Source organism: Dermacentor variabilis, chromosome 2 (assembly GCF_050947875.1).
Source record: "Dermacentor variabilis isolate Ectoservices chromosome 2, ASM5094787v1, whole genome shotgun sequence".
In the NCBI taxonomy this organism is placed as follows: domain Eukaryota; kingdom Metazoa; phylum Arthropoda; class Arachnida; order Ixodida; family Ixodidae; genus Dermacentor; species Dermacentor variabilis.
This window is the reverse complement of record NC_134569.1, coordinates 143,170,352-143,195,157: the sequence shown is the minus strand read 5'-3', so window position 1 is coordinate 143,195,157 and position 24,806 is coordinate 143,170,352. Positions and strand designations below refer to the sequence as shown.

The following is a 24,806-nucleotide window of genomic DNA, read 5'->3' as shown; positions in this document are numbered from 1 at the left end:
TTTCAAAAGAATGCTAAGCATTTCCCATATCAATGTCTGAATAGTATCGTGGAAGATCACCTTGCACACCTGCATAGTAAGACCGTTATAGCAACTGATGCTTCCGTATGTGAAGAAAAGGCAAGTGTGGAGATTGTATCAACTCATCTAAATTAGTCTTTTTTTCATTCGGCTACCATCAGCGACTTGACGCTTATCTTTCAGGCGGAATTATTGGTGGTTGTCTTAGCTTTACGCAAATTACCATCATGTCTGTCACCAGCCGTGATCTTAACCGATTGTCTGTTTGTCTGTTCTTCACTAACCACTTCCAAATTGTCACAGTTATTAGAAACTTTCTATTCGCTTCTCCTAAGACACTTCCGTCTCGTTCGTTTAGTGTGGGTGCCAGGCCACCAAGGTCTAGCCTTAACAAGAAGCTTTAGCTCGGGCCCAACTCCGACGCGGCCTATTCAAATACATGTAAAACGCAAGAACGTTTTTATGATATAACCCCTTGACTGATTTTAGTGAAATTTGTTGCATTTGAAAGAAAGTTAAATTCTAGTGACTGTTGCAAGCGGAAGTTCGATTTAAGGCTTGAATTTTCTTAAAAAGATTTTCAAAATTTGACCGTTTGAAAAAAATAGAAGCACGAAGTTTACAAATTCAAAGCTCTGCATCAAGAACTGATATCGCGGTTTTGTGAACGGCATCCATTAGTCATTCAAAGCGGACAAATTCGATATGTCATTTTACATTTTACGTGAACTTGTTACGTTGGTTACAAGGGTTCTGCAAAAGTTGTATTTCCCTATTACTAAACTTTCTTATGTTCATGTGTAACATATCGATTTTTTTCCGGTTTAGATGTACTATTAGGTGCAATTTACCGAATTGTATTACCATTTTTTGTTTTTAAGTTACAGAGTTGTAAACTGGATAGTTTCGTCTTTTGAAAATTTTCGATTTTTGCCAATTCATAATAAAAAATTGGCGACATAACTCAAGAATTCGAAACCAGCAGTCACTAGATTTTAAGTTTTTCTTTAAAATGCAACAAACCTCGTCAAATTTGGTGCAGTGGTTGCCGAGCAAAATGAATTTCCCTTTTACGTGTATTTGGATAGGAGCACCCGAGCTGAAGCTTCGTCTTAAGCGAATGTGCAGATGCACTCGTAGTGGCATCCCATGATGGTTCTATAATCCCAATTTTAGCTACGTCAGATTTCATCACTGCTGCGCGATTCAGAAAACACGATACTACAGATAACTAAGCGCGATCATCGTTGTCAGCATCTGATTTACCGCATCTCAATTTTGCTGGGAACACCAAATGATGCTCCACTAGAGAAATGTAAGTAACAATTACGAGACTATGGTGCCTCGTCCCCGCACTGAACTTTTTATCTGCACAGGTCTGGTCTGGCTATGTGGCCTTTATGCCCTTTATGCAACGAAAGTGAATCTCTGCAAGACTTGTTTTTGACATGCCGCCGTTTTACTATTTAACGCAAAAGATTTTAAGACGAACCCTTCCAAAAGCTTGGCTTGAATTTGACCCTTCCTGTAGTTCTTTCCTTTGGGGCTACCTTACTAGGTTACCGCCTTAGGAACGTTTGTCAAGCCCTCTGCATCTGCCTGCGTGAGACAAAAAGGAATTGCATGCTGGAATTCTTCTTGATACCTATTATGCTCACAAAATCATTTTTTATGTAATGCTTAGATAATGGATTATTCAGAGCTGTAACAGTACACATATTAAGTCCCATTCGCGAGATACTTATTTCATTGAACTCTAATTCATTGAAAAAAAATTGATAACAGCATCTTCACCGCCAGATTCATGGCCGATAGAGTGGGTTGCGTGATTTCACTAGGGAAACAACAACATCTAGAAGGCACCGACCATCTCTCCCTCGCGAACCGTGGCCCGCCGTGCTACAGAGGAGGTGAAGGGGCCTGCGATCACCACCGGCAGTCGAGACGTGGACTATGGTCACCCTGGCCCTGCGCGATGCCGTCGCCCGAAGACCGGGAGCAGTGGCGGAAGCGCAGCGAGCTCACCTTCGTCAGCCTCGCACTCGGCCCCAGCAACGTGGTCGCGTTTCCCTACCTCATCTACGACAACGCAGGAGGTCGGCCACTTGAGAGCGTGTATGAGGCTTGCGATTCACGCCCGAGTAGAGCCGCGCTATCACGTTGATGACGTTTCACCAGACTTTGACGTACTCCTCATAGCAGTGATCATCACGCTGCCTTGTTCCTGGCCCGAGTTTCTTTACACTTCTTACGGTGGGAAAGACACCAAACCTCACGAAGAAGCAACGCACCTGAAGAGTGTCACTCGCAACTAAATTTGTTTACAGAAAACACGTACTTTTTAAAGGGCCCCTCACCATGCCCCATAGCAAATTTTGGTTATACGTAGGAAGTTGTTACGTGTCCTCTAGGGAGCATTCTGCCGCAAGGGTTTTTGAAATCGGCTCATTAATGCCCAAGATAGAAATATTTTAATGCCGCGACCCCATGATTTCAGCAGGCGGGCTCCACAGCCAAGCAAGACGCTCTCTCCCATTCGCCTCGTCTAGCCTACTCAAGCGAAATTCATACGTCACAAACTCATACGTCACAGGCCCCGCCTTAATTTCTTTCTCCTCCTTTTTTTTTGGCGCTACGCACTTCCGCTTACAGCGTCGCGCGCGTGCTGTTTTCTCGTTCGCGCAACGCACGATCTTGCGCGCTTTGCGTAAGGGGACATGGCTAGCGGTATAATCCAATGCTACATAAATACTGAGGCACAACAAGCGGATCGCACAGCATGACCACGGCGCTGGAACACGGTAGAAAATGGCATAGTTTCGGGATTTGCGCACATGACCGCACGACCGTGAACAAGCAGACGAAGCGGAAGTACGTCTCTCTTGCTTAAGTGCGAAGTAAAACAAAAACAGGCAGGCATTCCGTTTGTGTGTTTTATTATTTCTCTAAACTTCAATTCGTCAATTCAAGCAACAGATTGCACAGATAACAGATGTTGTCTTGAATAATTCTTGAAGTAACGTGTACCCACGAGCGACGTCACACTGCGGACACCAGCACAGAACACCTATATAAACTTAAAAAAATTATGGGGTTTTACGTGCGAAAACCACTTTCTGATTATAAGGCTCGCCGTAGTGGAGGATTCCGGAAATTTCGACCCGCTGGGGTTCTTTACCGTGCACCTAAATCTAAGTACACGGGTATTTTCGCATTTCGCCACCTATATAGGCTTAGAGAAGGCAAACTGTACCAATGCCTCCTCTACTAGATGCCAGCCGCGTTGTCCGTAAACTCCGTTCCTGGCCCTCTCCCTTTTCTCTCCTCCGCGAAAAGGCAACGAGCGCCGCTTGTGGCGGACGTCTGCAACCTAGATCACGTGCTGCGGCCTCTGAGATTGCCATGGCGTCTGCCGCCGCTGCCACATCCGCCGGAAGTTGAACAGGCAACGAGCGCCGCCTCACGGTATTTCTGCTGAACTAACTTCAACTAAGGGAACCGCCGCAGCAGTGGGAAAGCGAGCAACGCGGCTGGCATCTAGTAAAGGAGGCACTGACTGTACCTTCCACAGTGCAACAGAAAAAGTGTAGCGGTGGGGTTGTGAACTAAAGTATGCGACCGAGAGATGGCGCTGGCAAAATCAAAACTAATATCGTCATCATTACGTAGTGAGCAATATGGCCGCAGCAGTAGCGGTTGGTGGCGTTCATCGCGCTGCTCGCGCTTTGGTTTCGGGCGTTTTGTTACCGCTTTCCGGACAGTGATCGTGTGTGCGGTAGTCTAACATGACTATTTATATCTTTATTATGTCGCCAGGTGACCGAGAGGCCTCAACTGGCAAAAAAAAAGCACTTAATTGAAACAAGTAAGCTCATATTGTTTATTGTCAATGGTGAATGAAGTAGTGCATGCTCACAATTTTCGTACAGGCCAGGTGGACTTAATGCTGTCAATCACTAAGTTTACAATATACAGTAGCACAGACATACATTGATTTAACGGAATTGAAAGCTGAAATCGAATCAAGTTTCCTCATCGTGTTCGGCGTGCCGCTAAAGTAGGGAGAGCGAAGCTTCTGGCAACAATATTTATGCTGGGCTAGCCTCGTACTTGTAGTTACGTACAGTGCTGCTTGACGTGCTTTATACTATACGTGTGTTGTCTGCGTTCGACGATTTCAATTAGATTAAAAGAAAGAAACATAGGTGCTCGGTAAAAATGTACTGTCGGCAAAATAAGCTTGAGCTGCAATATCCCATTGTTTTCGTAACACATTGGCGAGAGGCACGTAGTGTAGCCAAAAACAAACAAACAAACAAAAACGATAAGCTGCACATTTTAAATATTTATTAAAACTGTCCTTACAGGCCTCGTATGATGCATTGGGTAAGGGGGGCGTTACAGAAGGATTGACAGAGTGTGTACGGCATATAACAAAACATAATAGACATACGTTATTCATAGACAGCGGAAAAATGTATACAGATCTCGCACAAGCATTAAAGCAAATCAGAAAAATAACAGGGTCGGTATTGTACATATTGGAAAAAAGACAAACGATACAGTTTTTTCAATCAACAATGTAAAGAAAATCCACAAATCCAGTACAAATACTAAACAATACTAAAATAATACAAGAATAGTAAGTAAATATTGAGCTAATAAAGAAGAAAGCACATAACTGGGAAACAGAAGAAAATGCATCATGCACTTTATTGAAGTTAGGCGGTGGAATATAGACTGATGAGCTGGCGCAATTTATCGGGATTAGATTCGGAGACGATGAAATCAGGAAGAGCGTTCCACAAATGAATGGCACGAGGAAGCGCCGACAATTGAATGCATGAGTGTTCCCGTAGATGCGCGTGAAGCGGATATGATTATATTATATAATCGGCGAGATGTGCAAGATGGGGCGACTTGAAACCGTAAAGAAGATTTCGTAACTGCATGAACGTACTTGTGAAACAATGATATGAGCGCAAAATCACGTTGACTGCTTAGTGACTGAAGTTAAATATCAAGTTTTATTTGTGAGATGCTTGAATTGTAGAGGTGTTTACCTGAAATAAACCTGGCGGCCCTATTTCGCACTGAATTTAATGGGCTGATTAGGTTGTTTTGACGGGGTGACCAGATTGGGAAGGCAAATTCGAGCTGGGGGTGAACAAATGTCTGGTAAGCTAGCTTGCGGATGTAGGAGGGCGAATTACGTAGGTTTGGGCGTAAGTAACCCAGTGATTTTGTAGCACTAACACATACAGTAGTAACGTGATGGGTCTAGGAAAGGCTTGTTGCGAGATTAATGCCTAAGTATTTGTAGGAAGTCGCTGGAGAAATTGCCTTATTAGTTACGTTATATTGAAAATTAGAGACTACAACGAAGGCGCCAAATAAAACATCGGACGAAGGGAGGAGGCACGAGACGACCACGTAGGCGCACTAACAACTGAGCGTTTTGTTTCTTCACACAGAAATAAATACCTGCTGTCAAGGATCAAAACAACAAGAAGAAACAGCGCCGTCATCTGCATCGCACAAAGAAACCACGGCTGACGGCCCTGTTTCATCTTGTTTGAATCCTTGACAGCAGGTATTTATTCCTGTGTCAAAAATAAAACGCTCAGTTGTTAGTGCGCCTACGCGGTTCTCTCGTGTCTCCTCCCTTCGTCCGTTGTTTTATTTGGCGCCTTCGTTGTAATCATGCATAACCAACTCGCCCACCAGCACCTGCTCTGTGAAAATTTGAGATTGAGTATTTACGAGTGAAGGACATTACTTTGCATTTAGATGAATTAAGAGTTTGAAGAATGAGGTGTCATCGGGGCTGCTTATAGGGCGGTAAATAATGCAGTCGTCTGCGAATATTCGCACTCAGGATGCCAAGTTATTAGCAAGATCGTTAATGTATATTAAGAATAGTATCGGCCCAAGAACGCTACCTTGTGGCACGCCATAGGTGAGATAGGAAAGAGGTGCAGAAAGATTGTTAACGATTGTAAATTGCCGGCGATTAGAAAGTATGTTCCGGAGCCAAGTTAGTGTCAGTGTAGCCAATCTTAGTGCGTTTAACTTTGAAATCAGGCGGCAATGGGCTACGCGATCAAACGCGTTGCGACGTATAGCTGACGTCCATTGCAGCAGAGGAGCGACAGTAACTTTCATATATATAATTGCATATGGTAGCACACTGTTTAATTTACTGTTCATTTAACTGAAGCCTGCTACATCCCGAGAACATACTGAAATCGCCCTTAAGATGTCCTGGAATGGTCTTCGGCAGATTGTCAGATGCGAGCCAATTGGACGTGTGGATCAAAGTAGGACTAGACGACATTTTAGGGTGACTTAGGGGTGAAACGTCCTCGATTTGCCTACTAAACGTCCACATTAAGTGAACTAGTTCACAATCACTTTGCGTTACATGAAAATTGCGGCTGAAAGCCAGCGGTACCTCACACCCGAGCTGTTATCAGTGACACAATTCTGATTAGCTTCAATGGATGCCTTTGTACTGCATAATTATTAGCGTTCTGTCTAACTTTAGCCCGCACAAATTATGTATCGCGACGCTCACAACAAAACAGCCCAGTTTTCTAGTCTAATTGCTGAAAATTTCCTCTTTATATAGCGAGGGGACTCGCGGCAGTCTGAGCGTCACCAGCACGGCCGAATCGAGGGCTCGCTAGCGCGATCTTCGAACACCAACTGCTCTTGTTCTTGCACGTGGGACAACTACGAAACAGATACATGACAAGCTTCTGGCCGAGGCTTAGGATACAATGCTCTGCATGACGTCAGTCCGCACATTACATGTACATGAATTGAATGTGCTGCACAAACGACAAAGGACAAGTAAATGATAAAAAGAAAAAGAAAAAGCAGATTCGAAACAAAGAGCGTGACGAAAACGAAAGTAAATAAAACGAAGCAACACGTTGAGCGATGTTTTCCTCTTGCAGTTATGTCAAGCTGCCGAGCTCTTGTTTTCAGTGACGGTGTCTTCCTTCGCATCGTAACTTTGGTCTACCAAGGTTGCGACTACAGCCGGAACCTGGGCAACACGACTAGTTTTGTCAGCCATCGGATCCGGCAGCCGACCTGACGCGTTCGAGGCCGTCATCTTGGCCTCGGGATTGATCGTGGTTGCCGCCCGTATTGTTGTGTCCTCCAACGCCTGGTGCCTCTGCAAGGAGCTCGTGAAGAAGACAATCAGCGCCAGCGCTATGGCAGTCAGCACGACTACGTAGAGGATCAGGCAGCGCTGCCACGAGTGGTCGCCGCACAGGTCCATCTCCTTGGCGACGGCAGTGCTTGTGGCCGTTGGCGTCGGCCCTCGCTCCCATGGATTTGTCGGATTTGTCGGATTTGGCGTGGCGTTTGACGTACGCCCATGCCCGCGGATCTCCAGACTTTTCGATCCTGGAGGACACGCCGTTCCGGCGTTGCCCTGGGACGTTCTCCAGTGCTGAAGCGGCCTCGGCGTCGTGCGATGTTGCTCCACCATTGGGATATACTCCAAGGCTGTCTGGTAAACGCTGTTCGAACAACTTGCCGAGTAAGCGGCATCGTGAGCTGCCATTGCTGACCCGATGTGAGCTGGCAAGAAACCAGTATAGCGTGTGTTCCTTCTTCTTCATCGCCTACGAATCGCACCACGGGACCAGTGCATTACGACGAGCAATCGCACCATGCAGGACGAATAAGAACTGTGCACGGGATATTGTATTGCGACAATACAGAAGCCTTGTTATAGTGTTCATCATGTTCTGTCTTTTCCAAGCGACAGGAGCCAGGTTCTCGCCTTTTAATATATAAACTTGCCTAGCACTGACACCCGAACCCTGCCGTCATGTTTTCTAACGTAGGCTTCCCTAAAGCTGCAGCCAACTCTTATGGCTGATAACACGGTCATACATTGCACAAACCACAGCTTGATATGCGTATTATGAATCGCCCAGCACATACATAACACATTACGCCATATATGGTCGCAAACCTTGTGGGGATGCGCGACTCTCACGCGTCCCCTGATATGTTGTTTTCCCGCACGGCTCGCGTGGCCTGGCGCCCGCGGCGGTCGGAGTGGTTGAGGCGCAGTACCAGAGATGGCGCGAGTGTTGCGCTGCTAACGCAGCCGACAGGCGGGGTTACTTGGGCGCCGAAAGACAAGGCGCTTCCCTCTTTGGTTCGGGAAAGAAAGCAGTGTGGACGTGCCGTGCTGCATGTGCACCGATCCATGCTTCTGCGAGACCGTCTCGCGTGGCCGCCTCGGAACGCACCACCGTTCGCGTGACCGTACACGCGAACGACCAGGCGTTGGGATCCAGCATGGGGCGAACATATTCGCTCGCTATCCGGTCGCGGTGAGTCGGACTTCTAGATTTGTCGCGCGCCCATCGGCATGTTTTGTGGATAGAAACTAGGCTAGCTGGCATTGATCTGTGAAAGGTGCAATAAATGCCCTTGTGAATGTTTGCACTACTGTGCTGTCGTTCCTTTGTACCAAGAGCACGGGAGGAGACCCCACAACCTTCACCGAAAGTTATGCCATGCAAATCGTGAGATTTTACTCTGTGTCCGAGAGTCTCACGTTGGGAGGGCGTGAGGGGTTGTGCTGATAAGTGGAAACTATGGCACGCTTTCCGGAATATAAGGTGCGGTGGTTGTTATGCTAACCAAACACTGTCTGGCTCTGAACCTTACAGGAGTAGGAACCAAGGGGCACTAGGAAAAATAAGAAACATTATTGAAGAATAGTACGGCAGTTCTTGCTGTGGTGGCTTCAGGTGGCGGCTCGAAGTCCTTGGACTCGGGCGGCATCTTCGGTTTGCCGGACGGCCCAGAGCTGGTCTGCCAGCTCTGAACTTTTGATAGCCGCCTCCCAGGGGCATTAAGTTTTTTAGCTTTCTTTGAATCTCTTGCCCACTTTCACGTTTGTCAGTTTCTGGTCGTTTACTGCCAACTTGGGACACTAAGTGTCACTAGGTGCTCCTAGCGCCGAAAGAAATTACTAGCAAATGCGCCTATACAACCGTTGTATGCTGACCAAGAATGCCCACTTTTGTTCTGCGTAAAAGAACATACATTCCTACATAAACCTCAACATATCATGTCTGCTCGCATGAATCTTTGAAGCACACAGACCTGTTAATGGAATGATGAACTATACTAAACAGATAAGTTAACTTGCTTTCTTTTCCTTCATTTAACCTTTCATTATGTGTCAGTGGGTGAGTGCCCGATCTTGGACAATCCTACTGAACAGGCATGTCCCCCTGCGATTCCCGCATAAATCTGATCAAACCGAACCAAACCAAATCGGTCTTTGTACAACATCAGATAGGCATTACCAATAAACAATGCTTCGCTTCACATTGATTCTATCATGTGCGTTGGATATGGGGGAAATATCAACAGGGCAGACTAGAAGAGGTATAAGACGAAAGAAAAGAATACGACGTGGAATTGAATTGCATCGTGCGAAACTGCGATTTCATTATGGGGGGCGCACCGCAGCAGGGTACTTCGGATTAATTTTGACCACCGGGAGATCTTTATGTGCCCCCAATGCACGGGGCATGCGCGTTTTCGTATATCGACCTCATCAAAATGAGGCCGCCGTGACTGGGAATTCATACCGCGACCTCGTGCTTTGCAGCGCAACGCCCTGAATCGGCTAAGCCACCGCGGCAGGTGACGGCGACATGGACATTTAATGAGAACTGTTAGGAAAAACAATAAACGTGCACTTATGGAAATAGGTAACACACACGCGCACACACAAAGCCAGCAGACAGAGCAGCCGAGGAAAGCATAGGGAAAATTAGCTGTCGTTGTAATTGAAATGTAGAGAATAATGAAAGGGGAAATGAAAGTGGGCGAAAAATAACCTGGCGCCGGTGGGTACCGAACCCGCAACCTCTGCATCACGCGTGCGTTGCACACACCAATTGTGCTACGGCGACAGCTATCAATCTGGCCACTATTTTCGGTATTTATGGTTTACTAGATCTTGTTCTGTGGGGGGGGGGGGGGGGGTGGATCGCCACTCAGCGCTATGGTGGGAGGATATGGGACACCCCGTTTCTTGCCCGATGGCGTCACTAATAAAGCGGCTAATAAAGCTTCGCATGCTACCTAGTGGCATCAAGACCACTAGGTAGCACTCGAGACCTTCGCTATGAATGAACGAAAAGAGAAGGGAAACCGAGGGGCTCGTTTTTTGTTGATCTTTGGCTTACGACTTCGTGGGAACAAAGCAGAACACGCGTTTCTCTCTCCCATTTCTTTCGCTCTTTTTGCTGCCGTATGCATTGAGGGAATATATATGCAGAGTGTTTCGCGCCTACCTCTTTGATGCTACGTTAGCCCTGTAAAGCTCGTCGAACATGGCTTTGAGTCATTGAATTAAATTGCGATGAAGACGTCAAAACAATGTGCATTCGCCGACACCGTGATACACAGCTCATAGAGCTCTCGACGTTGTCCATCGGCGCGCACGGTCCACAAGACTCGTATTATTAATCCTAATGCACAAGATTTGGCTTATAAAGGTGGCCACAAAATAGATGTTCAACGATGTATCCGTGTACAGGTCATGACAGGCTCATCAGTACATACACCCCCCCCCCTTTCTTTTTTCATACGGACACGTGCACTTACGTATTCATAATTTTTTCGGGGAGTGCATTTCACCCGCTAACAAATTCAAGTTATCACTCAGCGCAAAACGAGCCAACATGATTTGAAACTTGCTCGAATGTTATCGTTTATACTATCTGTTGTAGATGTTCTCGCAGAGCTTTGTATAATCAGTCTGCATGCGTGAGACGAATTGTGTAGTACTCTCTGGAAAGCACGCGGACGCCGGCGATTACGTTGGAACATTCGACAGGTGATGTATAAAAGCCGACGCGCTTGACCCGCAAATCAGATTTTCGACGATTCCCGACTGTGCTCGCCGCTACCGTTGTGCTCCGAATGTCACTTTTGTAGGCACAGATTCGTGCGATAAAAACCGTTAATTTCGCCACTCACAGTTTTGCTGCTGTGTTATTCATCTGTGCGTGACTGGGGTTGAAATTCATCCCCACTGTACTGGCGCCTACAGGAATAAAAATGTCTTGCAAAACATAGCCTGCAACTAAGATGCAACTAACTTTTGAGCTCGTTGGTATTGCGTAACCGCTGAGGGGAATTACCTCAACAAAAGGCGCACACACAGCATGAAGGGAGACGCTTGTCTTCGTCTCCTCTTCTGTAGTGGGTGTCTTTTGTTGCACTGATTTCCCTCATCAACAAACTTGAAGCTGCAAAAAAAAAAAGAAGAAAGGCGCCATAAGATAGCAACAGTAGCGCTGACTCGTTTCACCATGATTTCGATCGACGAGGAGTAAGCCAGTGCAACTGCCACTGTGTAATTTCCTAAAATCGACAGGAAGTAACGTAGCTTGGAGGGACATTAGAAACACTAGGTCAGTTAAGTTTTCTTTCAGGACTCGTTAACCGAATTCGCAGTAATATGTTGATTAGTAAGAGAAAACTAAGAGCACACTTTCATTTCTTTAATTGCGCGCCGAAACCCCAGCGACGTTACGTCAGTGTGACGTCATTGATTTAAAAGTATTCGCTTGTGTTTGGGCCACTGTAACTCAGTCAAACATCTCGAAACTTGCTCATTTGTGTACTCGGCGCTTTCATAATACAATGTAATGCACATTTACCGATGAAACGTTAACTATAGGCGTGAGCAGATGTCGTCAAAACCCCGTGACGTCATGGCGAGCAGGTGCGACAGCTTCAAGCCGGCGTGGCCCCTTTGTCTTTCGTTTCTGCGTCCTTTCTGGCTTATCAAGCCTCTCCTTGCGGTGGATTTTTTTTTTGGCATTGATGAAAGATGATTTACCAATGCAGCTCGAATATTTTTTTCTCATTAGTGTGTTTTACAAGCAATTGTCAATCTGGCGTTCGCTGCTGTTCATTCGGATCTCTATAGAGATTATTCCTCGACCATTGCTCTGGATGACCTTATGCCGTTTGGTTATACGCCTGTCACGATTAACAAATTGACTAAACATCTCTGGTATTATGCGATATGCGATCCGCTTCGGACTGACCATGTAATGTTTCGGATCGAGAGGGAGGACAAATCGCGTTCGATAGCCTATATGACTTTCTGAAAGTCGAGCACGTGCAGCTGCGAGAGTAAGTATTTGCAGGCGAGTTAATATATGAACAAAAGACCGTACACGACTCATCAATGGCCGTCGGCTCTTTAATTATAGCAGCTGAAGGAAGAAGGCGACAAAGTTGGTTTACTCGTAGCAAGCACAGATCGGTATCCTTTGCTTTGCTTTTCTGCCAGAAACAGTGTCCGTACGTGAAATAAAGCTGTGAAGTGTATAAGCGAAGTAAGGAAGTCGTCATCTTGTGCATGCAGCCACTGATATGCGTTCTTTGGGATAAAATATGTGGTGAAGCCACCCCTTTAGCGCAGACATGCTAGGCGTGCTTCACGACACGAATGAATTATGGTGCACATTAAGGGCACTGGATGTTTGACTTTTGAAAGGATTGAAATGTTTTTACTTTTAATGACGTTGACATTACTCGATTTTCACAAGCACCTAAGAGGGCGTCCTCAAGATGGAATAAACAAAGTGCACATAAACAGTTGACAACCGAAACAAAGGTTTAATCATGAGCTGATGAACAGACTGTGCGCTGCCAACGCTTTACCACTTGAGGAAAGAAGTCGAACTGCATCCATAGGAATGCTCTGGAGCCTGTGAATCAGTCTGAGAAAGATAGGATTGCGGGCACGGTCTCACAAACGATCAATTCATTCCACGCTTCCTCAGAGGTAGAAGAGTTCGACTGTAGCGCCCGGTTGGCGCGGCCCTTTCCGCACTTTGCGTGGCTTCATCCTGACCAGCGCCGTGGGCGTACTCGGTCGTTGTGACGTCAGGGCGCCTTTTTTCCAGATCGACAGTTTAGACCGCTAAGCGCGTATCGCAACGACGACACACTGCGCGCCCCCCATGGAACCTCGGCTGGGCGTCAACCCTCGAATAGGTTCTTATTACGGGATAGGCGGATGCGTCGGTTTGGGCCTCGCTGGTCGACTCTTCCTCAACGGGGGGCGATGATTCGGGAATAACAGAAAAGTCCACCTCGTCAATAAAAATCTCGGTGGGAAGTGGGAAGTCTTCGGCCTCGACTTCTGTGCTGCGGGGCGTCGTGGCGGGTAGGTCACCAATTATGGAGAATATCGAAACGGACAGGGCGACCATGGCCAGCACCACGAAAGCGAGGCAGACCGTTTTCGCCGTCGCAAGACACGTCGTCAACGAAATCCGTAGGCGGCTAGGCGCCTACTGTCGAGGCTTGCCCAAGTAATGTTCGAACGGCTCGACTTGGGACCGCAGGACTTGAGTCGTGCGTAAGGAGCCCGCCTGTGCATGTGGCCAGTTTTTATCGGCCCACGCGTCCATATCTTCAAACAAGGGCTGACGATGCTGGACGTCTTGTTGTTGCTTCTGGTGGTGTTCGCCGGATGATGTTGCAGCAGCCTGTGGAACAGCAGGAAGGAGGTGGTGCGGCAAGTCAGCGGAGCTTGTCGGCAGTCGCACCTGCAGCAGCACACTCTGTGTGCTGCTGCAGACTGTGTTCTGCAGACTGCTGCAGACTGTGAACACAGACTGTTCTCGCGGAATGGGCCGATTCGACGAAATCGTTCAAGAATGGCTTCAATGGCTTCAAGAATGGGTCGTGGCCTTCGTCGCTTTGCCTCGTCGTGGCTGGTGGCCTTCTTTGCGCCCTGTTTTTACAAGATCGGGGAAAGATGCGTAAAACCGGCTTCAGGCCCAAGCGGAGTTGTCCGTCCTTTTTTTCTTTATATCCTGCTAACGGCTTGGTACATACCCACAGCGGATGATGATGATAATGATGATTCCAAACATTAGCGCATAACTACAATGCGGGGGTTGAAAAGCGGGCAACATAGAGCGAGAACAATGTTGGGGCAAATGGTGATAGCAATGAAACTAATAAAGCTATATTTCAAAAATTACATGGTCATATGACACGACGGCGCTGCGACAATGGGACGCTCACCGCTTCTGTTGGTACAGGTTAGTTACCTGGACATTACCAGCGGCTTTAATTGCAATAATTGCTGTATAATAGCGGTGTGGTGAGAAATTGAGCTCTATGACTGCGTCATGCGCGCACTGTGCTGCTTTGTGCGACTTCATGCTTATTTCTGTGTCTCGTTGCGATTGATGCTGTCGGGGTATGTAGAACTTGATCCTGAACCTGAAGATCCTGTGTTAGACATTGCACGCAGGATAGAAGCAGGCCAAACTGTAATTTTGGTTGAACTTAAGGGATTAAAAGAGAAGCAGGACGCCACAGACGTTGAGGTGAACTGCCTTAAGGGAGTCGCCACCCTCGAGTCCACCCTTAGCCTACGTAAAACCTCTGGAATAGACACACCTGGGAGCATCCAGTCATTTTCACACTAGGTAAAACCATACCTTCAAGGTGCGACGACGCCGAAAACAGACTACGTAGTTGAAATGTACTTTTTTTTGGCATCAGCGATGAGTCTGGTGAAGATTGGACAACTTCATAGCAAAAAGTCATCAAACTGTGCGCTGAAAGGTTGTAGCTTACTTTAGAAGCGACCAGTCTGAACGAGTGCACAGAATTGGTCGATTCGCTTATGACAAATGCTGGCCAATAATCGCAAAGCCTGTCACATTTAAAGACAAATATAACAGTTTGGCTTCTGCAAGGAGGCTAAAAGGCCCCCGCTTATGTGTTCGCGAGGATATCGCGCCAAGCACTCGCTTAGCAAGAAAAAACTGCTAGAATATGCAAGGGCACAGGACAAATCGTGCAAACTTCACTTGACAAAATGTGCATTAAGAACGAGGAATACATGTACGATGTTGATAGAGGCACCGTCGTATTATGTAGCAGATAGCTAAAAAAAATATCTACGGGTGCACGGGTCCCTGAACTACCCCTTTATACTGCCTCGTGTCGCTTGCTCAGAATATCGTGCGCTAACCTACGCAGCACACTAAATAATCGCGATATATTCTGTTCCTTTATAGAAGATAGCAATCCCGACATTCTAGCCCTAACAGAAACATGGCTGCACAACGATGTTTCAGATGGTGAAATTTTTATAGAAAATGACATATTCAGCATTTATCGGCATGACCGCAATGATAAAAGGGGCGGTGATGTCTTGCTTGCAATAAATAAATGGATTTTTTCTTATGAAGTTCACACCTCGTGATCGCTTAAGATTATGTGGGCTGCCTGTCAAACCATTTGTGGAAACATATTAGTTGGTGTCTGTTACCGCCCCCCTAAAATGTGCCTTCCATTTGTTGATAAACTACGCGAAATCGTTGTTACTGCCATGTAGAATTGTTCAACTAGTTATGTTTATCTGCTTGGCGATTTCAATTTTCCTCAAACGAATTGGCCATGCTTGTCATAATCATGCAAGTACGGAACCGATTTCAGTGAATTAACCTTGGACTTAAATCTTTTTCAGGTAATCAATCAACCCACCGTGACAATAACCTTTCAAATTTGGCACTAACTACTGCACCTGAAACCGTGTGTCCTGTATTAATTTCTGAAGGTTTTAGTGACCATAAGTTGCTTCAGCTTACGCTCCCGATACCCATGTTGTTTACTGGATTTCATTATAAAAAATTCGGGATCAAAATAAAGCTAACTATGTTGCCATCAACGCTGAACTTCAGTTATTTCTCAGTGACTCATTTTTGCCATCTTTTAAGAAATAAAAATTATTAAGAAATAAAAATTCAGTGCCATTCCACTCTGTGGAGGTGGATGAGCAGCGAAGCTGTGTATGTGGGCCCTTTAATGGCGAGCTGTCCATTGCCGTGCGTCAAACGCCGTATGTACATAAAATGGAAGATGAGGCACGACTAGTCGCTCCTTCACGGTGTGGAGCCTCGGAAGGCCGCATACTCCTTGCACTTAGCATTGAAAACAAAATTCACGTAGCCTGAATTCCCCGGAATATTCACCCTGACTGTCATGAAGGCTGAAGACAGGCAAGGGCACAAGCCCTGGTTCTACTCTTTAGCGATGACACATCGGACACCGCTCTTATACACCGACCTGGCCCAGTACCTAAATATACGTGCCATGTTTCTAGTCGTACTAGATAGAGGCAGCGTGTGGGCTTCGGCCACGTTCAACACTCTTAACAGTGGCAGGGCGGAAAAGGCTACTATCGCCCTAGCCATTGTACACGCTTCAACGATACCGGCATCAGATGGACCCATCACAATGATCACTGATTCACAGACCACCAGCAGGACTTTGGCACAACGGATGGTAATACCCTACACAAATTGCATCCCTACATCACTGCACCCGACAGCGTTACACAGGGTGGGGTGTGTGTCGTCTGAACACCTGGTAATGCACGCGCTAATACTGTAGTCCGAGAGGTCGCTGACCGGGCGCCATTGGAAGAACTGTCCAACCCAGACGACTCACCGACAGAACCACTGAACTACACTGAAACTCTACAACATTACAGAGATGGCAGGTGACACTTCCCCCCACCAAATAATCCACATAACCAAGAAGATGTCGCGTGGCGACAGCTTCAAACTAAATCATTTCCTTGTCTATTTTATCTTCACCTATTCCACCCCACACAATATCCCTCATACTGCCCGTACTGTGGAGCAAAGCCCACAGTATATCGTTCCACTTGGGAGTGCCCAAACCCTCCGGATTACTCCCTTATACCTTCAACTTCATCTTGCTCCTGGGAGACTGCGCTGACCAGCTTAGACCCGCAAGAGCAGCGACAGCTGGTCCGACGGGCACGCGGAGTGGCGCGAGCCGATGGAGGCCCGAACTAAGGGCTACACCCTACGAGGAAGTCGCCCCACCTCATTAGAAATAAACGTTTTCTCTCTCTCTCTCTCTGGGAAGATGATGATGCCCCGCGGGATACACATACCCATACATTGTTGCAAAATGCGACACGACACCTTTTACTAACGAATCCCACCACATAGAACAGACACGCGCCTAACGGCACTTCGAGGGCACACTGCTTCACCGTAGCAAAGGCGATCATGGGTTGGTCGACGTCCCACGTTGAAGTAATGGTTGTTAGGTCACTAGAAAACAACAAGCGGTCAGACAGAACACAGGCCACAGAAAGTTAGTCCCACGTAAACTTCCTCCTAAAGCTGGCGTTGCTCCGGTGAAACGTCCCAAGTTTGCGGGATCGGGACCACATGGACGGTTCGAATTTCTTTCCGCCTCGCGGTCGTCTCGGGCAGCACGCTTACGGGACCACCACCACGGTATAACGGAAGGAAAGGAAAGAAGATACGCAAGCACTTGGAACGCCGACAAAGAGAGAGCGGTGCGAACGCAGACATGGCCGTCGCGTGTCAAGTTGTAGTATCTGTTCTTATCAGCCTAATATCTGATATGGGTTGTACTTGGGTCTAAGATATTAAACTTACTTTTGCAAGTTCGTGTAGTGCTTAAAGACTGCTTCACCTCCGGCGCGGGGCGGTCCGGTATTGCACTATTTTCGGGACTGGCCAACGTACATGGGGAGAAATTCTCGATCTACACGGCTATTGCGCACGGACACATCTTCAACCAGAACCTAGTCATATACAGCATCGCTGCAATAAGGTGAAAATAATGTCAGCCTGATATAACGTAATATTGTAGAACGGTAGCGAGAAAATTTGGTTCGCATGCAGCATTGGTGAATGCGAAGTAAGAAATTCCGGAAAAAAACTTGGACAATAAAGCAATACAGCATGCGTTTTGGGTTGGAAACTGTGTTGTGGTTGAAGCTCAAGGAAACTATTCATGATTTCAATCGATCTCATAATATATGTATTAAGCACATTTTTTACGTTCGTAATTTAGATTTCGAGCAGGTTAGGTATCTATATATATGGTGTACTGGAAAGGGGCAGTGTGTCGTCCGCCCTGCGAAGCATCGTTACAGCCGTGCTCACTTTTTCGTCGACGCCAGCAGAACCGGTGGGCTTAACGTGTAAAATTTAAGTACGTAATGCGCAAGTTTCTGCATTTGTAATCTAAAACGTTGTCAATATGTCAAAACACAATTAAATTAAATGTATACGTAACCTACAAACAACAAAAAAAGGAAATCGGCGGAACCCATCTGTTCATGACTGTCGGCGGTAGTGAGATTGGCATTGACGCAATGCAGCGAGACCTCCTATATATATATATATATATATATATATATATATATATATATATATATATATATATATAGTCATATTGTAAGACGCCAACAAACAACGATACCAAGGACAGCCCACAGGACATCACTTGTAGATACGTAGCTAATGTGTGACCCACTGAGAGGTCCCCTCTCCCTCCCTCTCGGTCCACTGACTAGCAAAACTCTGTGCACATAACATGTAATCGCAGAAACTGGGGCCCCGTAAATTTACCAACTATGCAGTGAGGGGGCCAGTGAAAATAGTGTGTAGACTATTATGACGAGCACCGTCATCAGAGTGAGTACCTTAAAGAATTGCTGACTCTCCCGCAATCGAGAGTAGATGTAAGCATTAAATGACTACCGGAAAAGCAGATTGGTCGGAGATGATACTAGCCACAATCTTGATACTAACCACCACATCACAAAGGCCCAGGCCATACTGTGCACTAGTGGACATGGACGCAGTAGCTTCCCGTCACAGACAGAACCTCATTGCAAGTATCGTCTCGGTCGAATGGCCATTCGCGGCCCTACCAGCTAGGACGCTACCGGCTCTGTCTGCGCGCCGAACGCACCGCGGACTTCACGGCACTGGCGTTGAAAAGAGCACAGTCAACTCTGTCTTAGCACGAAAAGGTGAAAACAAAGTGTATGGTTCCCTGCGTCTACCTTGTGAACGTCGCTATTCGAAATAGCAAATAAAACTTCAGCGTACTAGAAATTATAAAAGAAGTTACACCTTGAGTGATATTGTGAATTAACATTTGGAAGAACTCGGAAGCAATATGTTATGTAGCTTGTTTGGAAAGTAACTAGCGTATGTAATGCGGTCTTGACTGGTTGCCCGGATGATCACGTTTTGTTCGCGTAATTTGCCCAGAGAGTTCTCGTTGGAGTGTCCGGATAACGGCTCTGGCATTCGGCTGAATGTCACTTGAAAGTCGCCGGCAACGGGAGCTAAAAGCCTTTCATGCTTAAAAGAAATTGCAGGGGTACTTGTTATCTCTACGTGGATGAAGGTGAAAGCATTGCGACCACCGCGCAACGACTGTGCTCGTTCAGTCGTTTTAACTTCGCCCTAAATGACACCAAAATCCGTGGGTTCAAATTCCACGAAAGGTCGAAGGTACGACTTCCAACAAAGGTCGTAGGTTCGGATGCCTTAATTAATTGTGCCTTTATAAACGCCAAAGGTCATGGGTTCTACTCCCACAAGAAGTCGAGGGTTCGACTCGCACCGATGGTTGCAGGCTCGAGTGCCTTAATAAACTCTACCTTAATAAACTGTGACCTAATTGACTTCGCCTTAATTAAAACCAAAGGTGATGGCTTCGACTCCTACCAAAACTCGAAGGTTCGCAGCCCTTTTGTGCCATCGTGTGGTCACGCCAACGCCGGATTTTTCACCTCACGAGCCAATAATGGTTTCCCGTTCGTATTGGCTCCATCGTCATCGCCACGAATTAGAAGAAGAGCGGCAACATGGCGGTGCCTGGGAATGCCAGGGTGGGACAGCAACCCGATAGACCTAAGGATCCTCACGCCAGCACTCTGTTTTTCACTGCCCTCGCGCACGAGCAGCCGCCCGGACGAGGGAACGCGGCCGCGGCCGGTAGACGTGCCTCGGTTCCCACATTAGCGGCCGCAAGCCGGAACTGGCGCCACAGTAAGCGGCAGCATGACGACGTGCCTAGGCAGACGAGGACGCCGGAACAACGCAGAGCGGCGTTCACGACTAGAAGCCTTCAGCCGAGCCATGCACTTCCCCATACTCTTGAGAAAACAGGTGAGTGTGCGTTGTCGCCTACGCGGAGACAGCGAGGCCTAGCAGCAGCGGTAACGAGTGGGAGAAAATGCCTTTATTTAGAAAACATGGCTGCGTTTTATGCTCCAGGTGATGTCAATATGCTTACGGACACGGCGTCCATACGCAGCATGCTGCTGCGTATGAACGTCGTTTCGAGTAGTTGCGTGTCGTTGCGAGCTCGTACAGGCCAGTTACGGTAACACCGGTGATACATAGAATGACAGTGCAAGTCATAAAATGAGGACTGTCTAAGTGGGTGAAAAAAAAAAAAGATGGGGGGACTGGGGGAACTAGGGAATGGATTCGGACTATGCAGACGCCTAGAGGATATGTTTGTACTAGCTCAGTGCGTAGAAATTTCAGTAGTAGCTCAGAATAGGCCTTTATGCATAGCATTTCTAGATATTAAGGGTGCCTATGACAGCGTAGACAGCGAATTGCTATGGGATATTCTCAAGCATAAAGACATAAATGACTATTTCGTGGTGCTGCTGAGGGCTATACATGTATAGAGACTACCAAGTTCAAATTGCATCATCATCATCATCATCAGCCTGGTTACGCCCACTGCAGGGCAAAGGCCTCTCCCATACTTCTCCAACAACCCCGGTCATGTACTAATTGTGGCCATGCCGTCCCTGCAAACTTCTTAATCTCGTCCGCCCACCTAACTTTCTGCCGCCCCCTGCTACGCTTCCCTTCCCTTGGGATCCAGTCCGTAACCCTTAATGACCATCGGTTATCTTCCCTCCTCATTACATGTCCTGCCCATGCCCATTTCTTTTTCTTGATTTCAACTAAGATGTCATTAACTCGCGTTTGTTCCCTCACCCAATCTGCTCTTTTCTTATCCCTTAACGCTACACCTATCATTGGTGTTGCAACGGTGGCGTTGAGGTAAAACACCCGCCTCGCGTGCAAGAGGTCCGTGGTTCGAATCTCGGTGCCGGCAATTTTCCACCGGATTAAAAAAAAATCCGCGTGTTGATAAAATTGCACAAACAGGCTTGGAGTGTGGCCTGATCCCGGTGACCAGAACCGGTAACGCACTCCCTCACCATAGCAGGATTGGCCACCCTGGTGCAGTACTTGGCCACAACCTCCTATGAACACAACAGTCAAATTGCATGGATAGGCTGAAAATGTAATAAAATGGTGGAAATTCACCAAGGACTGAAGCAATGATATCCTCTGATTCCATTGTAGATTACGCTTTATGTTAGGGGCATAGAAAGAACACTGGAAAGCAGTGATTTAGGGTTTTATTTATCCTTCATGCATAATGTACAAATGGTGCAACAGAAGGTCCCCGGAGTGATGTATACGGACGACGTAGTGCTACTAACGGACAATGCAAGATATCTACAGAAATTTGGGAATATCTGTGGCAATGTAGCGACAAATCTAGGCGTAACGGGTAGCGCAGAGAAATCCGGAATTATGAGATTAATTATTAACTAATGAATGAATAAATAAATTAGCTAGTTAATAAATAAATACCTAAACAAATCAATAAATAAATTTATTAAGATGGCTTTCCGGGACCGAAGGCAGCACAGAAAGGAGTGGGAAAAATGGCAATACGTGCAGCTAAAAAGAAAATATTGCACGGCATCTTGTAAAGCGATCTTGAACTGGTGGTCATTAGCTACGCTTTCGATTGTAGAGGGAAGGTGATTCCATGCGACGCTTGTTCTAGGAATAAAATAGTCATAAGACAATTTTGTGCGACAAGAAGGTAGACCCACCTTGAAGCGATGATGGGTACTTGAACATACATAATGAGGTGGATAAAAGAGGACGTCCTTCAAATCGTTCTTACAGTAACAGATTCTGTGAAAAAGTTTAAGGCGATATGACTTTCGGCGCAGCAAGAGGACAGGCCAGTTTAGACAAGTTTAGGGTTGAAGATACGAGTGAATGAAGAAACGAGTAATTATATCGTGCCAATTAAACAACAAGTCATACATCATCATCATCATCATCTTTTATGTCCACTGCTGGACGAAGGCCTCTCCCCGCTTTCTCCGATTACCCCTGTCTGCGCCAACCGATTCCAAATAGCGCCCGCGAATTTCCTAAATTCATCGCCCCACCTAGTCTCCTGTCGTCCTCGACTGCGTATTCGTTCTCTTGGCACCCATTAAGTATACGTTAAAGCGACACTAAAGCGAGCGACTAATAGTCTGATACAGTATTCGCTCGTAAAGCTATGATTAATTTCGTGGTTACAGGTTGATTGCCACGAGAAAGAAAATGAAGGTCAAATATTTACACTTTGAATTTCGAGCCGAAACAGCGCTGGTGCCTCAGTGTGACGTCGCGAATATTGAAGAGCATCATCTCGCGTACGGGATCTCGGGGCGCTGTGAAAGTTCTTGAGACTTGTTCAGTTCAATCTTCGGACCTTCTTGAGTACAGCGCAGCCTAGCTTTCCGATATAAATTTCTGGCTTATATCAAGCGTCATGTCACGGTAAGAGTGACTATTTTTGGTACTGTAGAAAAGAAATTCGCTATTACAGCTCAAATAATCTCTCTCTTCAGTGTCCCTGTCGCATGCAGTCGTTGGTATGAAGTTGATAGAAAAATACTAAGCCTATCCCACGTGAGTCTGAATGCTGATAAAAGTTCTACCACTGAACTTTTGTGTATTAATCTCCTTGTGCTTTTCAACTGCAGCTTTCGCGTTCACCAGTTCAAATTGAGAGACCGTATCCGCCGCGTTGACTCTGTGGCTATGGCGTCCTGCTGCTGAGCACGAGGCGGTGGGTTCGATCACCGGCCGCGGCTGCCGCATTCCTATGGGGATGGAATGAGAGAAACGCTTGTGCGTGTATATTTAAATGTCCGTTAAATGAACCCCGGTGGCCAAAATTATTCCGGTTCCCTCCGCTGCGTTGTACCTCACTGCGCAGTTTCTGGGGTGCTAGATCCCACAAGTCGGTTCTTTGAGAAGCGTTGTATGCGCAGAAATTTATACAAGACAATTCTTCGTTATCTCGCGCAGTTTCACTTTCCCCTCTAACGATTCTCAGCTCCGCTTGCCGGAAAGCCGGTGGCTGCGACAACCGAGGGCCTCCCCAACCCGGGTTCAGCTGCGCCCGTTCGCCACGAGGAGAGGCCGCCTTCCATGCGACTCGCAACCGGCGGCGTCCAGGCGGTCGGGGGCCACGAGGAAGACGCCCCCGAGGGCGCCGTGGCATGCGTGTTCGTCTGCATGTGCTTCGTGGTCTTCGCAATCGCCGGGCTGCTCATCTACGTCTACCGGAGCCTGTCGGCCGGGCCGCCGCAAATGGAGCCGTGTACGTACGAGGCAACGGCGTTGACGGTGACGAAGCCGTCTGTGGCCACCGAGGTGCACGAACACAAACGCGGCGCCACTGGAATACCGCTACTACCGCTTGGGAGCAGACGTGCCACCGCACTAGCTTCGCCAGGTCCCAAGGCACGTGGTCGCGGAGCCTCGGAGAGCGCCGGAACCACCAGCGCCCTCGTCGGAACCGACGACGTGGAGGAAAGAGGTGACGATCGCGAACAAGCAGGAGACACGGCAGTTCCGGCCCCGGCGACGAGGACGACGCCTGTTGAAGATCGGCGTCCCTTTGAACTGGTCGTGTTTGTAGCGCCGGCGTACGACGGGCGCCTTTCGAATGGCAGCTATGAAGATCGGCGACGGGAGGGAAAGGGTCATTTAGAGCACCGAGGGTTAGGAGGGCTTGTCGGTTGAACAGCCTTCACGCGTGGACTCGCCTGAAATGGCAGAAACGCGCATTTGTGCTGCATGTATATGTACGCTGTAATGACAATTTCCGTGATGGTGGTTGGCCGGAACATACTCACTCACTGAACAATTTATAGCGTGCTTCAATATGTAATTTCTCGCGTTCTTTGTCTACTATGGCTGCCGGGATTAAATTTGTCGCATATTTGGTCCAATTTCATGTTTTATCGCGCACGCTTAGCTGTTTGAGATATTCGGTCGAAAAATATTAGCATATACGAATAATGACTATACAATTGAAGATCGAATTGAATAAGACAATATTGGCTTCGTTATTCGAAAGATTCGGCTACAAGCACTCTCATACTTTATTTTAAAGACCTCGCTCGATTTGGTCAGAGCCGAGAAAGTTGGGCATACGTCAGCTATCTTCGTGGAAACAAGGCCGGTGTATATGTAACGCTTGATCTGGCTTGATCCCGTATCTTATCTGATAGTGCAAGGGGAATGCCATTCTGACCACTGACCAAGCGTAAAAAAGAAACGCATAACTATATTTCTCTGTCTACGTCGATTGATGGTTTATCTATTCGGTATAACATAAGTCAATATCTCTTACATCTAACCTAGTAAAACTCATCGAAAGAATCTTACACGACTGCATAGGTAATCGGCTGATACAGAACATATTGAGCCCATGCCAATTTGGCTTCAGACGTGGGTGCTCGATTTGGTGCGCCCATGTCTACCTAGAAAGTCGTATTCAACTAGCTCGATGTCAGAAAAAATATGCAACCTTATTCACTTTGGATATCACTGAGGCGCATGACAGTGTAGGATATGTAAGCCAAATAAACGCGCTTCAAAATGCAGGCCTGCCAATTAATTTGTCACGTGGGTTTATGAATTATTAATCGGCAGGGAATTTTACTTTTCTCTATATGAATTGCC

The 24,806-nt window shown here is 46.9% G+C and overlaps 1 protein-coding gene and 1 pseudogene across 1 annotated transcript; both read left to right on the top strand.

Moving 5' to 3' along the window:
- The first annotated feature begins 17,484 nt into the window (after positions 1 to 17,484).
- Positions 17,485 to 17,664, top strand: LOC142573419 (U2 spliceosomal RNA; annotated as a pseudogene).
- A 2,133-nt stretch (positions 17,665 to 19,797) lies between these two features.
- On the top strand, positions 19,798 to 24,065 carry LOC142572801 (uncharacterized). Its single transcript, XM_075682167.1, has 2 exons — positions 19,798 to 20,111; positions 23,170 to 24,065. Exons 1-2 carry the CDS (start codon positions 19,808 to 19,810, stop codon positions 23,859 to 23,861), a joined length of 996 nt encoding a protein of 331 aa, XP_075538282.1. The 5' UTR covers positions 19,798 to 19,807; the 3' UTR covers positions 23,862 to 24,065.
- Positions 24,066 to 24,806: the final 741 nt, after the last annotated feature.

Excerpts from the sequence above, each read along its gene's own strand:
- LOC142572801 (XM_075682167.1), top strand. The coding sequence starts at position 19,808 with ATGGCGGTGCCTGGGAATGCCAGGGTGGGACAGCAACCCGATAGACCT. Across the intron at positions 20,112-23,169 it reads CCATACTCTTGAGAAAACAG|CTCCGCTTGCCGGAAAGCCG; the intron begins GTGAGTGTGCGT and ends AACGATTCTCAG.